The sequence below is a fragment of the Diadema antillarum genome, unplaced genomic scaffold (genome assembly GCF_040938485.1).
Source record: "Diadema antillarum isolate AM-2024a unplaced genomic scaffold, OU_Dant_1.0 seq00001052_RagTag, whole genome shotgun sequence".
NCBI classification, from domain to species: domain Eukaryota; kingdom Metazoa; phylum Echinodermata; class Echinoidea; order Diadematoida; family Diadematidae; genus Diadema; species Diadema antillarum.
The window spans coordinates 221,372-242,746 of record NW_027271882.1 but is presented as its reverse complement, the minus strand read 5'-3'; the positions used below and the strand labels follow the sequence as shown (position 1 = coordinate 242,746).

General features: G+C 38.9%; 1 protein-coding gene across 1 annotated transcript in view; it reads left to right on the top strand.

Moving 5' to 3' along the window:
- LOC139743157 (uncharacterized) overlaps nucleotides 1-21,375 on the top strand; it is a 129,991-nt gene that overhangs the window by 51,623 nt on the left and 56,993 nt on the right. The window contains exons 3-4 of the mRNA XM_071653666.1: nucleotides 8,009-8,140; nucleotides 13,771-13,896. Coding sequence (XP_071509767.1) covers nucleotides 8,009-8,140; nucleotides 13,771-13,896 — 258 coding nt within the window. The remainder of the gene's footprint in view (nucleotides 1-8,008; nucleotides 8,141-13,770; nucleotides 13,897-21,375) is intronic.

Genomic DNA, 21,375 nt, shown 5'->3' with positions numbered 1-21,375 from the left:
CTTATTTCTTGATGATCAATTAGCATCGTGCCGTCCATTGATTAGATTCGATGCAGTACTATGAGTAAGTTACATGACAGAGACTCCGATCTGGCAACCCATCATTGATGTTGCCGCTAATTTGGCATTAGGCAATCCGCTCTGCAGTCATGCGTGCGGATGGCCGGGCCCCACCACAAAATTGATACGTGTAAATCAATACCGAAATTTCATTTTCCACTTGTTTTTTTTTTTTTACCCTTTATCCTTATCATTTAGGGCTGTGCTTCGAAGGTTCATTATCATCATGCTTGGTTCATATTCCCCATCTAACATCGTGATGTATGCTTTTCAGCTTGAAATATTTAAAACCACATGTCATTTAAATGTCGTCATTGCAATTGTAGTAGTCTTGTTATAATCCTGCTGGATCAGACCCTGTCATGTTTGTTTGTGTTTAAACATTCTAGACTTGTTAAGTGTGTCTTGTTTGTTATGAGTATACAATTGTGTGATGTAATTCCATTGTTATTTTGGAAATGTAAATCCAAGAATATGCGTGAAGTTTATAAAATCCCGCATGTACTTGCGTAATGCAATCCAAATCAGAAGTCTTGTTATCAAGCAGTATATTAGCTCTACTGAAATGTATCATGAAAGATTGATGCAAGTTTTGTTCTTTTAGAGCAAGAAAATTTGCCAGACATGTGTGCAGATGTGGAATACAAATTTATGACTTTGCTTTTCTTTTCTTTTTTGCCCTTCGGTAACCTTCATAGTAGGAGCAAAACAGGATGAGAAATGCTCCAAGATTACAGTTTTGACATTTGGGTTAAATCACCCATAGAGACATCCTCTTCCTCCCTTTGCACTAAATGCAGTCTTTGACGAGCAAAACATCGTTAGCGGGTTTGCACGCGATGTTTTGATCCCATCATCTCTACTGTACACACTGTGTGTGTGTCCATCAGCTCTACAGCGGGGTCGCGGCAGACGTCATGGATAAGATGCAGCTCGTGAAGCATTTTGTCGTCCGTCGTGCGTTGCGCAGAAGATGGAAGTGTAAACATGCTCCTTGGGGTGTCGGGTTATCACTGATGCAAAGTGAGTCATGCAGGTAGCATATATATGAAAATCAATATTTCAGCCTCAGTTTCGGAAATGGAGGATATCTTCCTCGTCCTCACATGTTTTACCTCTGTCTGTGTGTGTGTGTCTCTCTCTTAATATACTCTTCTCCCCCTTTCTGTCTATCTATCTATATATCTGCCTATCTATCTATCTATTTATCTATCTGTGTATCTATCAATCTATCTATCTATCTATCTATCTATTTATCTATTTATCTATCTGTGTATCTATCAATCTATCTATCTGTCTATCTATCTATCTATTTATCTATCTATTTATCTGTCTATCTATATCTATCTATCTATTCATCTATCTGTGTATCTATCAATCTATCTATCTGTCTATCTATCTATCTATTTATCTATCTATTTATCTGTCTATCTATATCTGTTTATCTGTCTATCTGTCTGTCTGTCTATCTATTTATCTGTCTATCTATCTATCTGTCTGTCTATCTATTTATCTATCTGTCTGTCTATCTATCTATCTATCTTTCTATCTTTCTATCTATCTGTCTGTCTATCTATCTATTTATCTGTCTATCTGTCTATCTATCTATCTATCTATCTATCTATCTATCTATCTATTTATCTGTCTATCTATCTATCTGTCTGTCTATTTATCTGTCTATCTGTCTGTCTATCTATCTATCTATCTATCTATCTATTTCTTTCCCTGTCCCAAGGAGTGGAATACTGTGTGTGCTGTGTGTGCAAAGCAAACTATGCCTCTCAGTGTATACTATCTGGGTACACTATCTAGTTTCTGCCATGACAGAGGAATATGTATTCAGGAATATGCATGGACTCACAGAATGATTACTTCACTTTTAATCTCTCCATCTTTGCGATTCTCTCTCTCTCTCTCTCTCCCTCTCTATCCTCTCTGTCACTTTTCTCTCCCCCTCTGGTCAAATATATTCACTGGGTGACACTTTGCGGAGGATTGGGTTTCAGTGGTTTTGTGTTTCATTTAATTGGCTAGCTGGAAAAAAAAAAGCAGTTACAAAACATGTCACAGGTTAATGAATTGCAAAATGTAATTGTAGCCAATAAATGCGTGTTCCAATTTTCCTGCTTCAGTAAAGATGTCAATGTATTCATCAGCTGTCCCAATTCATTTTTGCATACACTATCCCGATTCTTGAGAATTTGGGATTTTGATACAAGCAGCTTACACTGAATACTATAAAAATAATGGCAGTAAATCTGACTTTTATAGTGATCATGAGGATATGTAGTAAATTCTAGGATAATACAATTATGATCATAATCAAAGTGCAAATGATTTTTCATGCTGTAGCAGTGATTAAACTGCTTTCAGAAATTTGTAAAATCTTGTTTTATTTCATTTTTTGGGGGGTAAGGTTCTGTATCATGTAAAAAAAAAATGTACCCTACCATGCAAAAAGGTGCATGGTAATCCCTTACCAGAAATGATTCATCATCTTTAGCTCAAAATAAAAACTTATAAAGTCTTGAAAACTCAAAACTTTCTTTAAACCTCTCAGCTACAAGGGTGAAAAAAAAGTAGTTTGTATCAATGTAGCACTGCTATTCATCTCCATTTAACTGTTTGTAAAATGACTTTTCTTTTACCAAGTCCATTTCCACATTTGAAAAAACTAAAAAGGTGTAACCTGGTAACACCAGAGAAGTATAAGCATGTGTAAAACTACAAGATGAGGAAGCTGTATATGGTAGAAGTGTATATCAGGGCCCTGTTGCATGAAAGTAGAAATCAGACATAGGTCAGAAAATGAATCATTTAAAGGGACACAGTCCTCACGAAATTAAAAAAAATATGTTGTTGTTGGTACCTCCAATGAACTACTTTCACCAAAAACAAACTTTAAAATCACCAAATAAGCTCGTACATTTTTGTTGAAAAAGTGTGACTCTGCATGGTGAATATGCTAATGAGCAAGTCTTGGCGGAGAGTCATACGTCGTCGATGCACAACTCTTCCCAGCCGTGTTCTGCTCGTTATCCGTACGCTCCCTAGTTTACCCGGATGCATGAAGACGTCGGTGGCTAGTCCGACTCGTATTTGACATTGTGTCTACGTTGTGTGTGTGTGTGTTTGTGTGTGTGTGTATGTATTGTGTATTATATTCGCACGTGTGGACGGTACAACTAGATGATAGATCTACGGTAGATACGCGTACGCACCCCGTACGCAGTTTGCCCTTCGCACTTTTCCAGTCTCAAGCGCAGCTGCAGCCCTGTCGCCGCTCATGCATGTTCTATAGTACGTACAGAGTGTACATATTTGTAGGTAGAAACGATTCTACACAGGCCTGCTAGTACACTACAGGGGCGACCGCATTCAGCGTCGTCTGGTCAGGCTATCTTACATCAGTAGTTTTGCTCGAATCGTGCAGAAAATTTCCCAGGAAAATCCTTTTTTCCATCCCAGACCAACAAAAGTATCGTGAAAGGTGAGCTGTGTGGCTGGGAAATATCGGTACAACGATGCCGAACATAAGAAACTTAGGGCCTACAAAATCTCGAAATCGTGTTGTGACCTACCTGTGCGTGGACAATTTGTGAAGCGATGTTTTTACGTGGACCGGCAGGCTGTGGCCCTCGGTTATAAACCGAGAAAACTCCTGAAACCAGATGCAATCCTGACCATTTGCTCACATGAGTTATAAAACAGAAATACCTCGAGCATCGACTTCGAAGAGAACCGAGGGAAAAAAGCGTAGAGAGGTAAGGAAAGTGGCTAGCTATGTTTAATTTACCGTGGGCCTGCAGCCGGGGTTGGACTGCGCATGCAGTACAGTGCCACTGAGCTAGCTGCTGCCAGTGCCGACTGGACATGCACGGCAAAGTGGAGCGAAATCATATCCCTACGACCCCCTGTGTTTACCCTTCCCGGCTCACGTCGTATTTTTTTTTTTTTCGAGGAAAGGCGATTATCTGACTACTTACAGAAATATTGAGATACAAACAATATTTTCTTTGAAGAATTCGACTCTCTCATGCACAGGTTATCTTCGGTTTGAATGCCAAAATCGACTGGACGGAGTCGATCGAGTGTACTGTGTATGTATACATTGGTATGGTAAGGATTTGCGCGCGAGAGTGGTTTCTACGCTAAGAAGTATGCAACACGGACGGAAGCTAGAAAACGACCGTGCCTATTTGATGTCAAGTTCATGGTATATTTGGTTTAAAAATACATATAAATTTATGTTTACAATATTAATTTTTCGTAAATTATATATATCTACGCTTGAAATATTTTGTTTGAAATTATAAAACCACAAACTTTCACATTATATGATATAATTGCAACTAATCATTTGAACACTTAAATTGGTTTTAGAGGCACGGCTGTCAACTTGGTGAGTAGGGCATGCACTACGTAGCATCTTTTTGCCGGCTCTTTCACGATCGCTTGCAGGAATTATTTTTCAAAAATCGCGTACGGAGACAATTTTTGATGTCCAAGCGTATAAATTGGTGAAAGTTTATATTTTTTACTCTTCTTAATTATCAGTACAGTGAAAATCTCAGGACTGCTTCCCTTTAAGTCTCTGAACACTCACTTCTGATTGGCTGATACCTGACTTATGCTTGATTTTCTGACATACGATTGATTGCATCTTTTTATGCAACAGGGCCCAGAGGGTCATGATAAGAGCATGAAAGTTGTGGGACCATTAGCATTATTGTATGTCGACATGTTTGTGAAGCAAAGTTTTCTACTCTGTAGTAAAGTATATACACAGTCAAAGAGGCAAGATTGAAATGTGTGAAATACGCTGTCATGACTTTGGGGATAAGAGTGTTTGGATGCGAGTGGCGAGGAACATTAAAAGGTTGTGACTCTCAATTTGCAAGACAAGGTGAGTGTGTCTCAGTCAGAGATATTAAACCCAGTAGAGCATATACTTGGGACCTTCAGTGGCGACTTTGACATTCATCACCAAGTGCAGAGTTATTTAATAGTGGGATGGGGTTGACCTCTTTGATTACAAGGTAAATGTTACATCCTGTGAGAATGGCAGTGGGAAGATGTTAATGAAATTATTCATATTTACTACTGTGGCCTAAATAGTGGACAGTTAAGAACTACAACACACAATTGTTTGTCTGATTCCAAGCTTGAAACCGTAAGTTCGTACAGCAAGAAAGGCATTAATTCCTTGGGCTTCATAACCTGCTTGGACTTCCTTATGGCTCTCAATTGAAGATACATATACAATAAAACTTCCAGTGAAAGGGGCAGCCACCTTTAACACAAGTGTAGTACTGCAGGGAGGGTGTTGAGATGACACAAGTAGGAGAAATGTCAACAAAGGGCCGTGGACCGTGCCTGGATTTGGAACTGGAGGGGTTGAAGACAGAGAGAAAGGGAGGGAGGGCAAGATGAAGAGAGAGCAGGGGAGGCGAAGAAAACAGTGGCGGATTACGGCCACTCAAAGGTGAGGGACAGAAGGTCTCATCTCCAGCTCTCCCCTTCTCACTGCTGTGTGCCGTGATGAGTGAATGAACAAAATGAAGTGAAAACAAGCCATCTTGTGATCCCAAGCGAACATTTCATCACTTGGAGTATGCAGATACATTCAGGAGACAGAAGGGGAGAGAGAGATACAGATACAGATACAGATAGAAAAAGATAGAGAGGGAGAGGAGAGATATAGATAGAGAAAGAGAGAGAGATATAGAGATAGAGAAAGGGAGGGAGAGAGAGATAGAGAAACATAGAGAGGAAGAGGAGAGATACAGATACAGATAGAGAGAGAGAAAGATACAGAGGGAGAGAGATAAAGAGAGGGAGGGATGGAGGGGGATAGAGGGAGGGCGAGATGGAGGGGAGAGAGAGAGTGATGGAGGGGGAGAGAGAATGGGGGAGAGGGGACATATCCAGCATCCATGCTTGGAGGAGGAGAGTGTAGGATTGCTGTATATTGGCATCAAGTCACTGACATATGACAGATGGAAAGATCTCTCAAGGCATGAAAACAGACCATCATATACATAATGCCTGCAGTTTGCTATGATTATGGCAAGAATTAAGAGGAGAAAAAAAACCCCATAAAATCATTGCTCTGAATGATTACTGCTGCAATGTTTACATCATGACATACTTTTTCTATGATGATAATAGACATACTGAATATGATTGACTTTACTGTCATGCAAGATGAACATATTGTGCATGCCATATATTTGGCGAGTATAATATTTTGCTACTTTATGACTTGTGAGACAATGTTGTGCATGTTATGAGAACCACAATTAGAGAATAATAAATATTAAATCATGATCTTTTTCAAGAGAAAATTTAGTGAATTCCTACCTTGAAGACAATTCATTTATAAGGCATTTGTGTTTATGGGTGACAGTCATTTCCTGAGGTGTTAAATGTGTAATAATTCAATATGTTGTTTAAGTGAAGAAGTATTGTATCCCCCTTTGATTGAGTTAAAGAGAATGTTATTTGTCTGGAGCTACACCCGGACAATAATGTAGCTAAATACACAAATTTTAGGTGATGATGGATAGAAATGATTTACTCTCAATCACACACGGATGTCAAGCGGTCAAAGCAAATATTTGTAGTGGACAGGGGAATTCTTCAGCAACCCCAAGCCATGTTTGGTTAAATGGGGTGCAGCGAAATGCATGGTATGGCATCAAAATCCCCACATCCCCGCTTCTTGTCCCTACAGCCTCCCCACCTCCTCCCTGCATCCCTGCTCCTGTTGTTGAGGGAGAGAGGACCCCTCTGCTCCCCGCTGAATCGGTCCATTCATCTCGCATGTCACATTAGCATGGCTGCACCGCTCCACTGCCGCCCTCTCTCATTCCCCCCCCCCCCCCCCATCATCCCGTACAGCCTTCCGTTACTGGCTTTCTCACACTACAGGGCCATTGACCGCCAAGCCGCAGAGCTGCAGCCAAACTAATATGACATTTTCATGCACAGGTTTTTTTTACAAACAAAAGATTTGCTATGTGCATGCGGCGCATAATGTATTTGACCTTGCTGGCAGCTTATGCGGTATAATTTGAGGACAAATGTAAAATTAAGGAAGGTTAGATATTTTGGTTAAGTGGGTGGTTTTGCTGATTCCATGCTTCAAATTCTCACTCAGATTTTAATGATCTTCCCATGCACAGTGAGAGGAAAAAATATCCAAGATGTAGGCTGATATCTGTAAGAGGTTAATATCTGTAGCCTACATCGTTTGATCTCAAATATTGTCTTTTGGCTATGACAAGGATTAGTGAGTCACTGAGTTATCATGCATTGATTTTGGACAGGAATAGTCAAAAGCCTACATTGTTTGATCTTATATATTGTCTTATGACTATGACAAGTATAAGTGAGTACCTGAGTTATCATGCATTGATTTTTTTGTAATTATGAATTAATATGACTTATATTTATTGGATCAGATGACTCCATGTATGCCAAGCAGATTAAAGAAATTCTAATATGTGCGATTTAGAAGTGCTTCTCATTTACTTTGAGTAATCATAGGGTCTCTCATATATTCTTGCATTGGTGTTTCTCGTTGGCAGCATCTCAGAATCATGATGAAAGTTGTATGCAGCCATTTTGCCGATAGTACTGAGCAAAATTGTTGAGAGAAGAAGTAATGGTCTAGTGAGGGTATCTGACTGGACGGTCAAAAACCTCCTTGCGGTTGGTTGGTTGTCCTATCAACATCTCAAAATGCCAATGAAAGTTTCATGCAGCCATGTTGCCAATAGTGACAACCGAAATTGTTCAGAGGAGAAATGATCGTCAAGTGAAGGTACGTGACTGGGTGGTCAAACACCTTTGCGGTCGATCCGTTGTCATATCGCTTGTCGTCGGGCTTGTCGGGATTAATTGCATCTTGCTTCATTCTCCTTTCACTCTGGTATTCCTGCAGGCAAACCAACTGGAGGGAGACAACCAGCACCTGCCCCTGCTGCAGAAGAAGAGCGACCCCCGACCCCGCCCCCTAAGCCTAAGGGACTGCAGCAGAGGTCCTCCTCAACATCTAGTGCAGGTGACAGCAAAGGTAACATCAATCTCTATGGAAGGGACTGAAGGGGGTTGTTCAATCAAGTTACTACACAAAAGAAAGAAGAAGATGATGATGATTGTTGCTGCTGCCCTGAATTATTTCTATGATATTAGATACAATGATATTGGACTGATGAACTAGAAGTTAATTTGCACTTGCACTCAAACCTCTTCCCACAACCCTTCAATTTCTACTCATACCCCCACACCGACAATGATCCCTCATGGTATGATCTTTGATGATCAAAGTTTGAATGACTCCGAAAGTACTTATTACACAACTGCCGAGTTTAATGCACTCATAAAACAAAATAAATTTCAATCATTTTTGGATTTGTTTAGTCTTCTTCACATTAATGCCAGAAGTTTAAATAAGAATTTTGATTCCATAGAATCATTTCTTTCCTCTTTACAAAATTTTCAATTTAGTATAATTGGCATATCAGAAACTTGGCTTAATACAAATTCACCACCAATGTTTAATTTAGAGCATTATCGAATGTATCGTTCTGATCGTTACTTAGGCAAGGGAGGTGGGGTTGCTTTCTACATTAGAAATAACATTGATATAAAAGTCAGGCATGACTTACATATCGAGGGTACGGAAGATATTTTTGTTGAAATTGTGAACAGTAAAGCAAAAAATATAATAATAGGTAATATATATAGGTCCCCAAGAAATAACATTGATTGTTTTCTAGAAAGTTTTGATCAAATTCTGAGTATTATTTCTCAGGAAAAGAAAGACACTTTTATAATGGGAGATTTTAATATTGATCTTTTAAATAATTCTGATAATCATACAATGCAGTTGCTAAGTTTATTAGCAACTTTCTCATTTCAACCACATATCAACAACCCAACAAGAATTTCCAGTACATCAAAAACTCTTATTGATAATATATTTTCAAATGTAATAAACACAGAATTCACAAATGGTATATTTTATTATGATATATCCGATCATTTACCTGTTTTTACCATCAACAATAGTTCTTTGAAAATAAAACAATATTTTGAAAATAGAAAATCCCAAATGTATTATAAGGAAACAGAAAGTAATATAAATTCTTTGATATTTGATTTAGCGCAGGAAGAATGGGACGATGTATTTGATGAAAGCAATGCTGATACTGCTTATGAAAAATTTATCAGCAGATTATTGTATTATTATCAGAGAAATATTCCTTTGGTTAAACGGAAACCTTTAAAGAAAAATAGACAACCCTGGATTACCAAAGGTATTATGCGGTCTATATCAACCCGTAATAAGTTATATAAGCAAGCAATAAAGAATCAAAGTAATAACTCATTTATGAAATACCGGAAATATAGAAATCAATTAACATCAGTAATAAGATTGTCCCGAAAATTGTATTATTCAACTAATATAGAAAAAAATAAGGATAATCTTTTTTCATTGTGGAAAACTGTCAATGCTCTTATGGGAAAGACGGTAAAAGAAACTACCAACTCTATTATCATTGACAATGAGGAAATTACTGATTTTACCACAATTGCCAATTCATTTAATGATTATTTTATAAATATTGGTCCTAGTTTAGCATCTAATATGAATTCATGTAATACACATTTTACTGATTATTTACCCAATCCTTGTGAAAATTCATTATTTCTCACGCCTACCAATGACCATGAAATAATCAATATTGTTCAGAATCTGAAAACAACTAAATCGAGTGGGCATGATGGTCTTAGTGTTCATTTATTGAAACAAATAATCTTTTACATTGCAAGCCCTCTAACTCACGTATTTAATATGTCTCTTTCAACAGGCATTTTTCCGAACTCATTCAAACTTGCAAAAGTTATTCCCATTCATAAAAAAGATGACTTTAAATTAATGAGTAATTATAGACCAATTTCATTATTACCAAGTATATCCAAAGTTCTTGAAAAAATTGTGTATAAAAGGTTATATCAGTTTTTACAAACCAATAATTTATTGATACCCAATCAATTTGGATTTAGAAGTGGATATTCTACTGACTATGCAATCGCTCACATGTGTGATAAAATGATTGAAGCTTTTGCTGATAAAAAGCATGTTATAGGTATATACATGGATTTGTCGAAAGCATTCGACACCATCGACCATGAAGTATTGATACATAAACTTAATACGTATGGTATACGAGGTCACGCTCTGCTCTGGTTTATAAATTATTTGCAAAACCGTCAACAGTATGTTAGTTTTCAGTCTTATGAATCACACAAACTTGATATTAAATGTGGGGTACCTCAAGGCTCCATTTTAGGGCCTCTGTTGTTTAACATCTATATAAATGATATTATAGGTTCTTCTCCATCTTTGAATTTTATACTTTTTGCTGATGATACATCCATTATTACATCAGATTATGATATAGGGACACTTGTTAATCGTTTGAACACTGAATTATTGAATATATTGAATTGGTTTAAATCAAACAAGTTATCTTTGAATGTTAATAAGACAAATTTCGTTTATTTTAGAAAACCCTACTCACAGGATCTTAATGTCAACATATCAATTGATGGGTTTTCTCTTTGCGAGAAACAGGTTATTAGATTTTTAGGCATTACAATCGATTCTCATTTAACATGGAACGAACATATATCCTGTTTACAAAGGACCCTATCAAGAAATATTGGTGTACTCTGGAAGTTGAAAGATCTCTTATCAGAACGATCCCTGATTATTTTATATAATTCTTTAATTTTGCCTCATATATTGTATTCAAATATTGTATGGGGAAATTGTAGTATTACTAAACTGAATTCATTGTATTTACTCCAAAAGCGTGCTATTCGTATTATTACTAATTCCACATATTTATCTCATACAGATCCTTTATTTCATCGTTTGCATACTTTGAAGCTTCAGGACATCCACATTTTACAAACAGGTATATTTATGTACAAGTATGCAACAAATCAACTTCCCTCTTTATTTCATAATATTTTTCACTTAAATTCGAATATACACACATATCCAACTCGCCGTTCGACAGATTTTCACCTTGTAAACCCCAAAACTGTTTTAGCTCAGAAATCAATTAGACATTACGGTCCCGATGTCTGGAATAACCTACCTGATCAATTAAAGCAGTGTACTTCACTGTTTTCCTTTAAAGCTCATTTAAAAAAGTATTTATTATTGAAATATGTCTCCAGTTAGTAGTTCTTGATCAATGTACTTTTTTTTTTTCTGAAGTCTCAGTAAGCCCTGATCCATGCAAAGTGGTTTTTTTTCATTCCCTCCCGTTCCTTTCCTTTCTTTGATAATGATATTGCATACATTCATTAAAGCGTATACCTTACCCCCAAAATAGGCATGCTACAGCCTTTATTCTCTCTTGCACTGTCACCTGCACACACGATGCACTGTCACTCGCACACACCTACACTTTTATTGTCTACTATACCATGCAGCAGTCAATGGTGCTGCGTGCTGTTTTTTTTTTCTTGTTCTAAAGCGCCAAGTCACTATTTTTCTTTTCTGTTTTTTTTTTCTGTAGCAAAATGTGTTTTGTGTATTAAAGATTAAGAGTTTTATGAGTACATGTATAATTGGTGTTGTATTACATTGGTATCACATATTCAGATAGGGCCTCATCCACGTCAAGCTCTGCTTATGATGACGGTCCCCTGTATTGATTTCTCCTTTGTTATTAGATACAGTAAGCCTTAATATGTTATTTTGATTCATAATTATGCCACTTCAGACTGAATGTTGTTACGCAAATGATTTTTTTTTTGTATTGATTTGTATGTATCTGTATCATTTTGTTTTCATTTGCAATTGTATTCGGAGAAAGAAAATGCAGAAATAAACCAAACAAACAAACAAACAATTGCACCCTTATGATCGGGCAGGAGGGGATTTTTGCAGTTTTTCCAGTAATAGTGTCGTCATGTCATTTAATTGCTTATCGAGGAGCCAAGCGGAATAAATCCAAACACGCAATATCAATCGTTCGAATTGAAGAAGTGCTGGTGAAAAGTCAAGTGTTGTGATAATAAGCAGAAATTAAAGGATGGACATACAGACATTATTAAGTTCTTGTCTTGTCATGAATGGACTAGCACTGACTTTTGAAAGAGGTAAATCCATTGCCTGTTATTTTCAGTGAGGGGGTCCAAATGACGCTCTTGTGCTTGATTGTCAATGGTAGACAGAAGTTTGGGGATGGGTGGAAGACAGCAAAAGTAGATTTCCACCTTTAAGAGTGAAACTCGCACGGGAGAGGAAGGTGATGATGTCGTGCGCTCTCAAACGGATCTCAAGGAATTCGACCAAAGTCTTCATGCAGTACGACATGAAGGGAAATTAGTCATAATCGGTCTCATTTCTTGTCGTAAATCCAATTACACAACAGGGGAAGAGAAGTCTCCTCCTTCTCCTCCAGACAAGAAATTGCGGGAATAGTTGAAATATGAACTGGTGGATGACTTGTGTCGCTACAGAAGTGTCGTTTTTGTGATGTGGTGCAGATAAGGCATGGAGAGGAAGGAAGTGTTTGGTAGCCACACATGTCATAGTGACTCCCTTTCACTGATTGAAGTCTTTAACGAAATGTTCAGGGTGAGGGGGGGGGGGGTGGGGGGGGGAGATGGTTTTGTCTGAGAATATGTCCGCAACTCTTTGCCAGAGCCTTGAAATTGTTACCAGATTACCAGAATATGGGATATTGTGTTAGATTTGTGATGAATCTATGGATGATAATATGTGGACAAAGTTGCAGTGGTTTTTTGAGAATCATATTACAAATATTGGTACAGTAGTTGGGTATTAATTTGTGATTTTTCATGTCAGGGGTTCTTGCTGGATGCTTTTGCATACAGCATAATTTGAATGAGATACTCTGTGGTCTGTTCATACCCACCATGTGAACTCTGTGGTCTGTTCGTACCCACTGTGTCTGCGTTTATCCGACTTGAGAAAGAGAGAGAATCACGCTTCAAAACGCATTTGGAATCGTGTGTGTGACCGTGGTTTGAAACGCTATTCTGGGGGTGCTGCATTAATCTAACCATCATACAATTGCGATTTGAGTGTTGTTACTGTGCAGCTACTGTGCGCCGTCCGACCCTGGAAGTAAAGGTCAACTGCGTACCAGCAAACATGCCCCATCAGTCACACACAAATAATTGGTAGGGAGCACAACTGGAAACAGCTGGGATTTGACCTTGAGATATAAACACGTTTCAGAACAGCATTGCATTTATCTACTCACAGAATGGCAATCATGGTCTCAAACACATTTCAAAATGCCGTTTCTAAGTGCGTTTGAAAACACAGTTGCGTTTATCTTACCTCTCTAAAAATGCCTCAAACGCTTTTAGGATCGTGATTCTGCCTCAGAAAATTTTTTTAATATAAACGCAGCCTGTGTGAGATACTCTGTGGTCTGTTCATACCCTCTGTGTGAGATGAATGAAGAACATCACCTTATTCAGGAAATATGATTGCATAACTGCAAGGAAACAGCAAATCCATTTAGTCTAAAGACAAAATTCTCACAAGATTGCTCTCGGACAGTTGTGAATCAGTCTATAGCAACTCATTACCTTTAGTATGGAAATATTTATGGGAGTTAATGCTTTTGTATTTCTTTTCAGGTGTGAATGGGGGCTCCATAGAGGATTTTCCTGACATCAAACCCCCTCCAGCCTTCACCTCTGCCTCAGCCATGGGCGCCGCCACTAAGGCAGACTCCAGCTCCTCCAGTGCAGCATCCATCCCTAGTAAGTCAAATCACAAACCAGCAAGTTTGTTTGTTTGTTTGTTTGTTTGTTTGTTTTTTTGTTTTTTTGTGTTTTTTTTGGGGGGGGGGCTTTATTTTCTGTTGTTTTTTAACATAAGACAATAAAAAGAAGGGGAGATAATCATTTTTGTCTGTCATTGCAAGCCACAGAGACAGCATAATATCAAATTCAGAATGGCCCCACCTAGCACTGTAAATGAAAATGTCATAGATGAATGGCTGCTATGAAATGGGAAGCAGAGGAGGGGTAGAGGCTCCAGTGTACCTCTGAAAACTTGGTATCAATGGAGAACTGGCCATGTTACCATTCCTGCCCCCAGCTGCGGGCATGAACTTGAGTGTTATTCCTGGGAGCAAGGAAGTCTCCATAAAGCCTGCTTGGCATGCGCTGGTGAGTGGGTTGGGGGAGGGGAGGGGGAGGGGGTTAGGGGGAGGAATGTGGATGGGAGGGGAAATTCAGACGAACAGTGGTAACAAGAGTTTGTGATCCTGTTCTCCCGGTTAGATGGATGAGGAACACTGAGAAATGGTCGGGGGACCAATTCTGCCTCCCCCTTTTTCATGTGAGTAATGCAGTAGTGCTACGAGACTGGAATATCTTAGCACCTTGTGCGTCTGTGTGTCTGTGTATCTGTGTGTCTGTGTGTCTGTGTGTCTTTGTCTGTATGGAGCTGCCAGTGCAAAAAGAGGAGATTTTTTTAGGCAGGATTTTCTCGGTGACGAAACATCAAAATTTAAGGTTGGCACAGACTGTGACTGATGAGTGAGTATTGCGATAAGTCGGGCTGGAAGATCAAATTTTACTCTCTGTGGCTTGCCTTTGTTTTCAATTCTTGCTCCCGTCTAGTTTTTCCTACAACAAAGAATAATACCCTTCTCATGACTCTTTCCCCCAAAGGTAGATTACAGTAAATCACACCTTATTTGGGCAAAAACATAGATACATAAAACCAACATTCAATAAGCGTGTGTTTCCACAAAGACTTGAACACACCCATTTGTAACAAAAAAGGCCGTGCATGGGTCTGTTAAAAGTCAGTATGCATGTTTGTTTGTGAGTTGTTTTTTTGTGTGTGTGTGTATGTGAAGATGCATTCAGTGCATTTGTCTGACTGATGTTATTTCATCTTCATAATTAGAATTTTGGGGCCCTTGCTCCTGGATTAATTTCAGTTCAGTTTTATTTCTGCATTACATTTCCAGTACAGAATACAACAAAAATAAAGCATTGGCGTAATTGTATGGATTATGTGCATCTTGTCAATATGCGTCATATTTCTCACAATCGTAGGAAAATGTAAAAGTAAAGATATAAAGTAATGTCATACTCAAGGTACACTATGTTGCAGAGCAAACGCTTTGAATAAGATTTTGAGAAAATTATTAGAACCCCCCCCCAAAGAAAAAAAAAGAACAATGATTAGAAATTCAAATTGATTAGGAATTGTTTGAGTTACTGTATTTAGCAATCTTAGGTATCCTTTCATCATGATTTTTATTCTCATATATATTTTTTCGTCTTTTTTTTTTTTTGGGGGGGGGGGATTTGGCGGAAAAAAAAGTCTTGGCGTTCATTCAGTGTCAAGTAATAGATGACTGTCGTTAAAATAAGAAGAGAGAAGATGATATGACCGTCATTTGAGGGAGTAATCTGTGAGGGATTCCAGGGGATTAGGTGTGTATGATGGACTCGCTAAGTTTGGCAGATTTGTTTGCCCTGCTGATATCGAGGTGAATGCCAGGCCCAATTAAGACTCAAAGTGACATATACAAAAATCCGCCCTTGAAAAGAAAGAGAAAGATCAGAGAGAGATCAGAGATGGAGAGAAGGAGAGAGGAGGAAGAGGAGGAGGAGGATGAGAGAGAGGGAGAAAAGTGATACGTGGCGTTTGGGGTAGTAATCCATATATCTCCTCATTGCTGCAGCTCTCCTTTTGAGGATGGTGCATGATAGAGAAATTACATCCAAAGATGAAGACAACTGAATCCGAAGCTCTTATGGAAGTAATGACTCGCTGGGGCCCGTCTGATGGTTCGCCAGCGCCAGTGGTGACTTTCAGAATTCTTCCCGCTCAGAAATTGTTGACTTAGCCACTCGAGTGGGACTGTCCGAGTGGGGTTGTTTTAACCGAATCGCCCGGGGACACGGATGGAAATGTTTTGCAAGCGTGCGCGCAGAGACCTGTGAAAATAACAAAGTCATTTGCCAATGAGCAATTTTGCAATCATTCTCTGCAAATCAGGAAATGTCTTTTGCTTTGTTTATTTTGGTAATTTACCCACCATTTTATTGCAATTTTAGCACTAGGTTGTCAGTCCCTCTTTGTTGAATTGCTTCCACAAAGTTTTGCAGAATTTTATCAAATTTGCGAAGTCTTGTTACAGACCAGAAAGTGCTCTGTTACAGAAGTAAATCAGGAATAGAAAGCCATGTCGCGTGCATCAAATGCAGATATGAAATGATTTGCTAAGTGATGCCCATCACTAGCGAGGTGTGTAGATGCCCTGGGAGAGGAGATTGGGGTGTGAGAAAGTATTCCCAAGAGAAGATGAAATGATTGTCTGCTAGGCAGTAATTACTTTTGTGGACATTTCAGTCAAGACATGAAAATATCACTGAACAAGGAGAGGAACTGGGCTAGATTTGTTCTTGTCATTATTTGGATTTTCAGGATTATATAGTCCTTAAAGTTTTTAAATCTCCACAAAAGTGGAAGTGATTTTTTTTACGCGTCTAGAAATGTATTTAATAAGGGTTGTGTTATTTTTTGTCTTTCCAAAGGGGTTTACTCATCTGAACATTACTTTTGCACTTGCTTCAATTTTCTGTTTATTCTTTCATGTGATTGATTGATTGATTGATTGATTGATTGATTGATTGATTGATTGAGTGAGTGAGTGATTGATTGATTGATTGATTGATTGATTGATTGATTGATTGATTGATTGATTGATTGATTGATTGATTGATTGATTGATTGATTGATTGATTGATTGATTGATTGATTGATTGATTGATTGATTGATAGGTATTTCAGTAAAAATCATCCATGGTAGCCAGCAGGCAGAATTGCAGACATTTTTACATAAAACCAGTTTGACTACATTGGACTGTGTAAAAAATGATAAAAGATACATAGTATGGAAAAAAAATTATCTGTCATTAATATTGTGCAATAAAAATCAACCTTTACTGCAAAACAAAAACAAATATTAAGGTTGTAGTTTCTACTCATTGTATATATACAGGAAACAGAAAGTGAATTTGATATCAAAAATGTTTTTCTTGTTTTCCAGAGATATACTCTGGCTTCAACCACACCTGATGGCAGATTTTACAGAGTAAGGAAACATGAAAAAAGAAAAAAATGGTTACATACTCTAAAAGTTATATCGTGATAGCATTCCCTGAAAGATGAATACAATTTATAGCTTATCATGACTGGGGCAGCTGCCACACGACTTTTGACATTTAGGGTTGTTGCCATGACACTATTGTATAAACGTGGAAGTTGTTTTTGTAATGGGTCATACATGTATGTATGTGTGTGAGTGACGGGATCCCGTTCAATATGTTCGACTGTCAGTGCTTACACAAACATTGCTCCCGTGTGCCATGTAGGGGCAGTAATAGCCTTTTGCCAAGGCCCTCTCTCTGTATGGTAGTGAGTGAATGGGGGCGAACAAAGTGAGCTCAGCTGAGTTGGACAGCGCGAGGGCCTTTTGAGATTTGATTTGCATCCTTATGTTGGCCCTTTGAATTAGCGACTTTTGCTCCCTGACTTTGGGAGCAAAAATCGACCAAGCTACGTGTCTGTCTGCCCAAGCCCGATTTGCATACGGCGAATGCACGCCACAGACCTCCACTGGTTGTCAGTGAGGCATGCGAATAGGCCGGACAATACCAAGATGGAGGATGTGGGGAGCGTGCCATTCTATTGGTCAACCAGAACCCATAATATGACTATTCAGTAGGGTACATGTGTCATGAATGATACTGTGTGAAGCAGATCTCAAAAGGCCCTTGCGCTGTCACGCTCGCCCATTATAGCCATAATACAGTGAGAGGGCCTTGACAAAAGGCTAGGGCAGTAGAGTGATCTGTGAGAAGACTGGTTTGCTGTGTTTTAAGTCACCCATCCCAGCAATGCTATAACCCTATCCATCTCTCTCTCTTCCTGGTTCACATGCAATGCTGACTTCTTATCCCTTTCACACCAGTTTGTTAGTCCGTACCCCTTGGTTGCCTGTAGAACTATGCGTGATGCAAATTTAAAGGGAAGAATACTACTCTCTGTACCGGTGAATAATTCCTCGCCCTACCTTTCAAACCAAAAGGGTGGGAAGCCTGATAAAGATCACGGGCGTGATATCTAAGCACACATCCACTATAGGTGCATTCACACTTACAGTGAAATACCGCGGTATTTCGTGCGGTAATTCATGATGTGAATGCAAATACACTTTGAAATACATTGCAAAATACTGCAGTGCATAGGATAACTGCTCATAAAATATGCATGCGAGATTTGAGTGCGAATTCTATCACAAAATGCTACCTATCATACAGCCGCATATTTCTCTTGTCACCTGTCAAATTTCTGTCTTTTGTGCAGTGCGAAGTACTTGTGTCGTAGAGGTGCACTTTCAAGCCAGAATTGCCATGGTTATATCTTGAACAAGAACAGTATTGAGTGAGTTACCGTGATATCTATGACCATAATGGTATTTTGCCAGTGAGAATGGTGCCAATAAATCACCATGGTATTTGATGCCGTGATAATTCAAGTGTGAATGCACCTAAAGTCAGCGAGCTCTGTAGTGTTGTAGCTCCATGCTCTGTGCAAGCGTTGCCTCAGCAGTACTGGGTATTGCAGTAGCACACTTGGTTGCGTACGTGTAACTTCACCACCGGTGTTTCAGACCGGTATCTCTTTAATAATTACCGTTCAAACTATTGGGAGTCACCCAAGAGGTGAGGAGGAAAACTTTAGCTTGAATTGTCATCAGTGTTTCGTCATTGTTTCAAAGGAAGTTCATCAGGGGGAAAAGAGAGCATGAGAGGGGAAATATTTCAGGCCAAAGAAATAGGACAGGTGCAGTCATTGAGAATTTCCCTGGTGTGAATGGGGGTGCTGGCATATAGGAGTGAGGCCTCTCAGTGATGTTTCTATGCAATGCAGGCCAAGCGGGGGCCAGACCTGTCAACTTAAACACTGACGCACTCAGTCCTGGTTATATTAATCTCTTTGCCTTGGCATTCAGAAGGCACGCAGACAGAGCTCACGTAGGGGTGACTCCAAGGGTCGCTTGTTTGAAAGCCTGCATTGCTGTTTGGGGAAACTTTAAAGGAAAGAATCTCATCAAAAAGTAATATGTGACCCGCCACAACAAAAGGATCCGAAAGTCGCTGACGGCTGAGCCGAGAAAATTGATTTTGAAGTCAGATCATCAAAATCGGTCAATTCTATTGTTGGCATAATGTTGTAGTCTAATGTTTTGTCTATCATCTGCCGAAATTTGGGAGCTAAATGATCAAAGGAAAGGCAAGAAATCAGCATTTTTCTGGGCCGTGATTTTCTGACTTCCAACGGAATAGAAACGTGTCCGAAGATTTAGGTTTAGCGCCACAGACAGACTCTGCCCCTAGCAGCAAGGGAGTGATCTTATTGGTCAGAGCGTGGCATCCTGGTTACTAATTGGTTGCATGAAGACTGTTGCCGCTAAGCTTGAATGCAGAGGTTGATACATATGAGCGGACCTTCTATTGTCAAGAGGTGAAAACTGTCTTACCTTCCCTTGATCATGATTGCGTCGGAAAGAAAACTGTGATGGCGGTTTTCTCGAAACGCTGATTTCCTAGACCGTGCAACATGGTCTCATAAAATCATCAATATCTCTACAACCAAGTACATTTATGAGTCGTGTTATGTATGAAATTAAAGCAGAAAAGCAAGGGAATAATGCCATTTAATTTTCAGAAAATCCACCTCCCTGGACTTTTGGATCCTTTTGTTGTGGGCGGGTCATATATGACCAAAAGTATAGTTTTTTTTCATTTATTATGAATGGAGGGGTCAGGTTTCTTTCTCTTAATCTAGGCAAGCAATTAAATATACATTATTGCATTTCTTAGAAATGATTCTTGGAGAAAATATTTCTTATGATTAAATTGTGACATTGCAACACAAGGGATTTTTTAAATTAAAAAAGTTATTTTAATTTATGACCTCAATCATTTTTCTTTCTCCTTTTTTTTTGGGGGGGGGGGGCAGGATTTGAAGATCTGGAGAATCTTGTTATCAAACTGATGCATTGATGTGACCCAGTTATCACATTTCATTCTGATTACTCAAAAACTGGAGATTGCTTCATAAAAACAGCACTTAAAAGTCATTCCTTTCAAGGGGCCAAAATTATCTGTGCGTTCTACATTGTTTTTCAAAAACTATATATTTGTCTATATTCCATAGGGGTCTGCATTTTACAAGCACTGCTTGTCACCTCCTCATTGTGTAATTATATGCAAAAATGTCGTGATATGTTGTATATAAAATGTCTGCATTGTGGAACATGAATAAATTTCATTTCATGAGTAAATCTCATTTCATGTCATTTTATAACTGCAGTTGTCCATGCATCCCCATGGCATTAGTGTACTGATGCACAGCTATTTTGAATACGCAGTGCACAGCTATTTTTGAATACAAGTGACAAGTAATAAATGTCAGCATGCTGCAAGAATGACCTTTCCAATCTCGTACACTGCCAACTAGAAAGTTTATCAATTAGCTTCTGTGTCAAGCCTTATGATGAACCAATATGGGTGTGGCAGTTGTTTTTGTTGTTGTTTATAGCTTCCTCCGGCAGGGACCAGTTAATTAAGGACCACAACCTAGCACTAATTGGCTCTGAAGCCTTGATGTCCAGTTTTCTCTGTGGCGTTGCTTGTATGACTTCTGATGACCCATGTTTAGTCCCATTTACAGGAATCGGGGGGGGGGGGGGGGGGAATAGAGTTTAACGTCTAGGCCTATAGGCCTGGTAACCCTCTGAATGCAGGCCTGCCCAATAGGACAATCTTTAAAGGACAAGTTCACCTTCATAAACATAAGGATTGAGAAAATGCAACAATATTAGTAGAACACATCGGTGAAAGTTTGAGGAAAATTGGACAATCGATGCAGAAGTTATGAATTTTTATGCCTCCGCCACGAAGTGGTGCCGGAGGCATTATGTTTTGGGGTTGTCCGTCCGTCCGTCCGTCCTTCCGTCCTTCCGTCCGTCCGTCCTTCCGTCCGTAATGAATTTTGTGGACAGGGTAACTACCAAAACCTTTTAAGGTATCCTAATGAAACTTGGCATGTATGTGTATTAGGGGGTGAAGTTGTGCCTATCAACTTTTGGGTGCACATGCTCAAGGTCAAAGGTCAAAAGGTCAAGGTCAAATGCTTAAAAT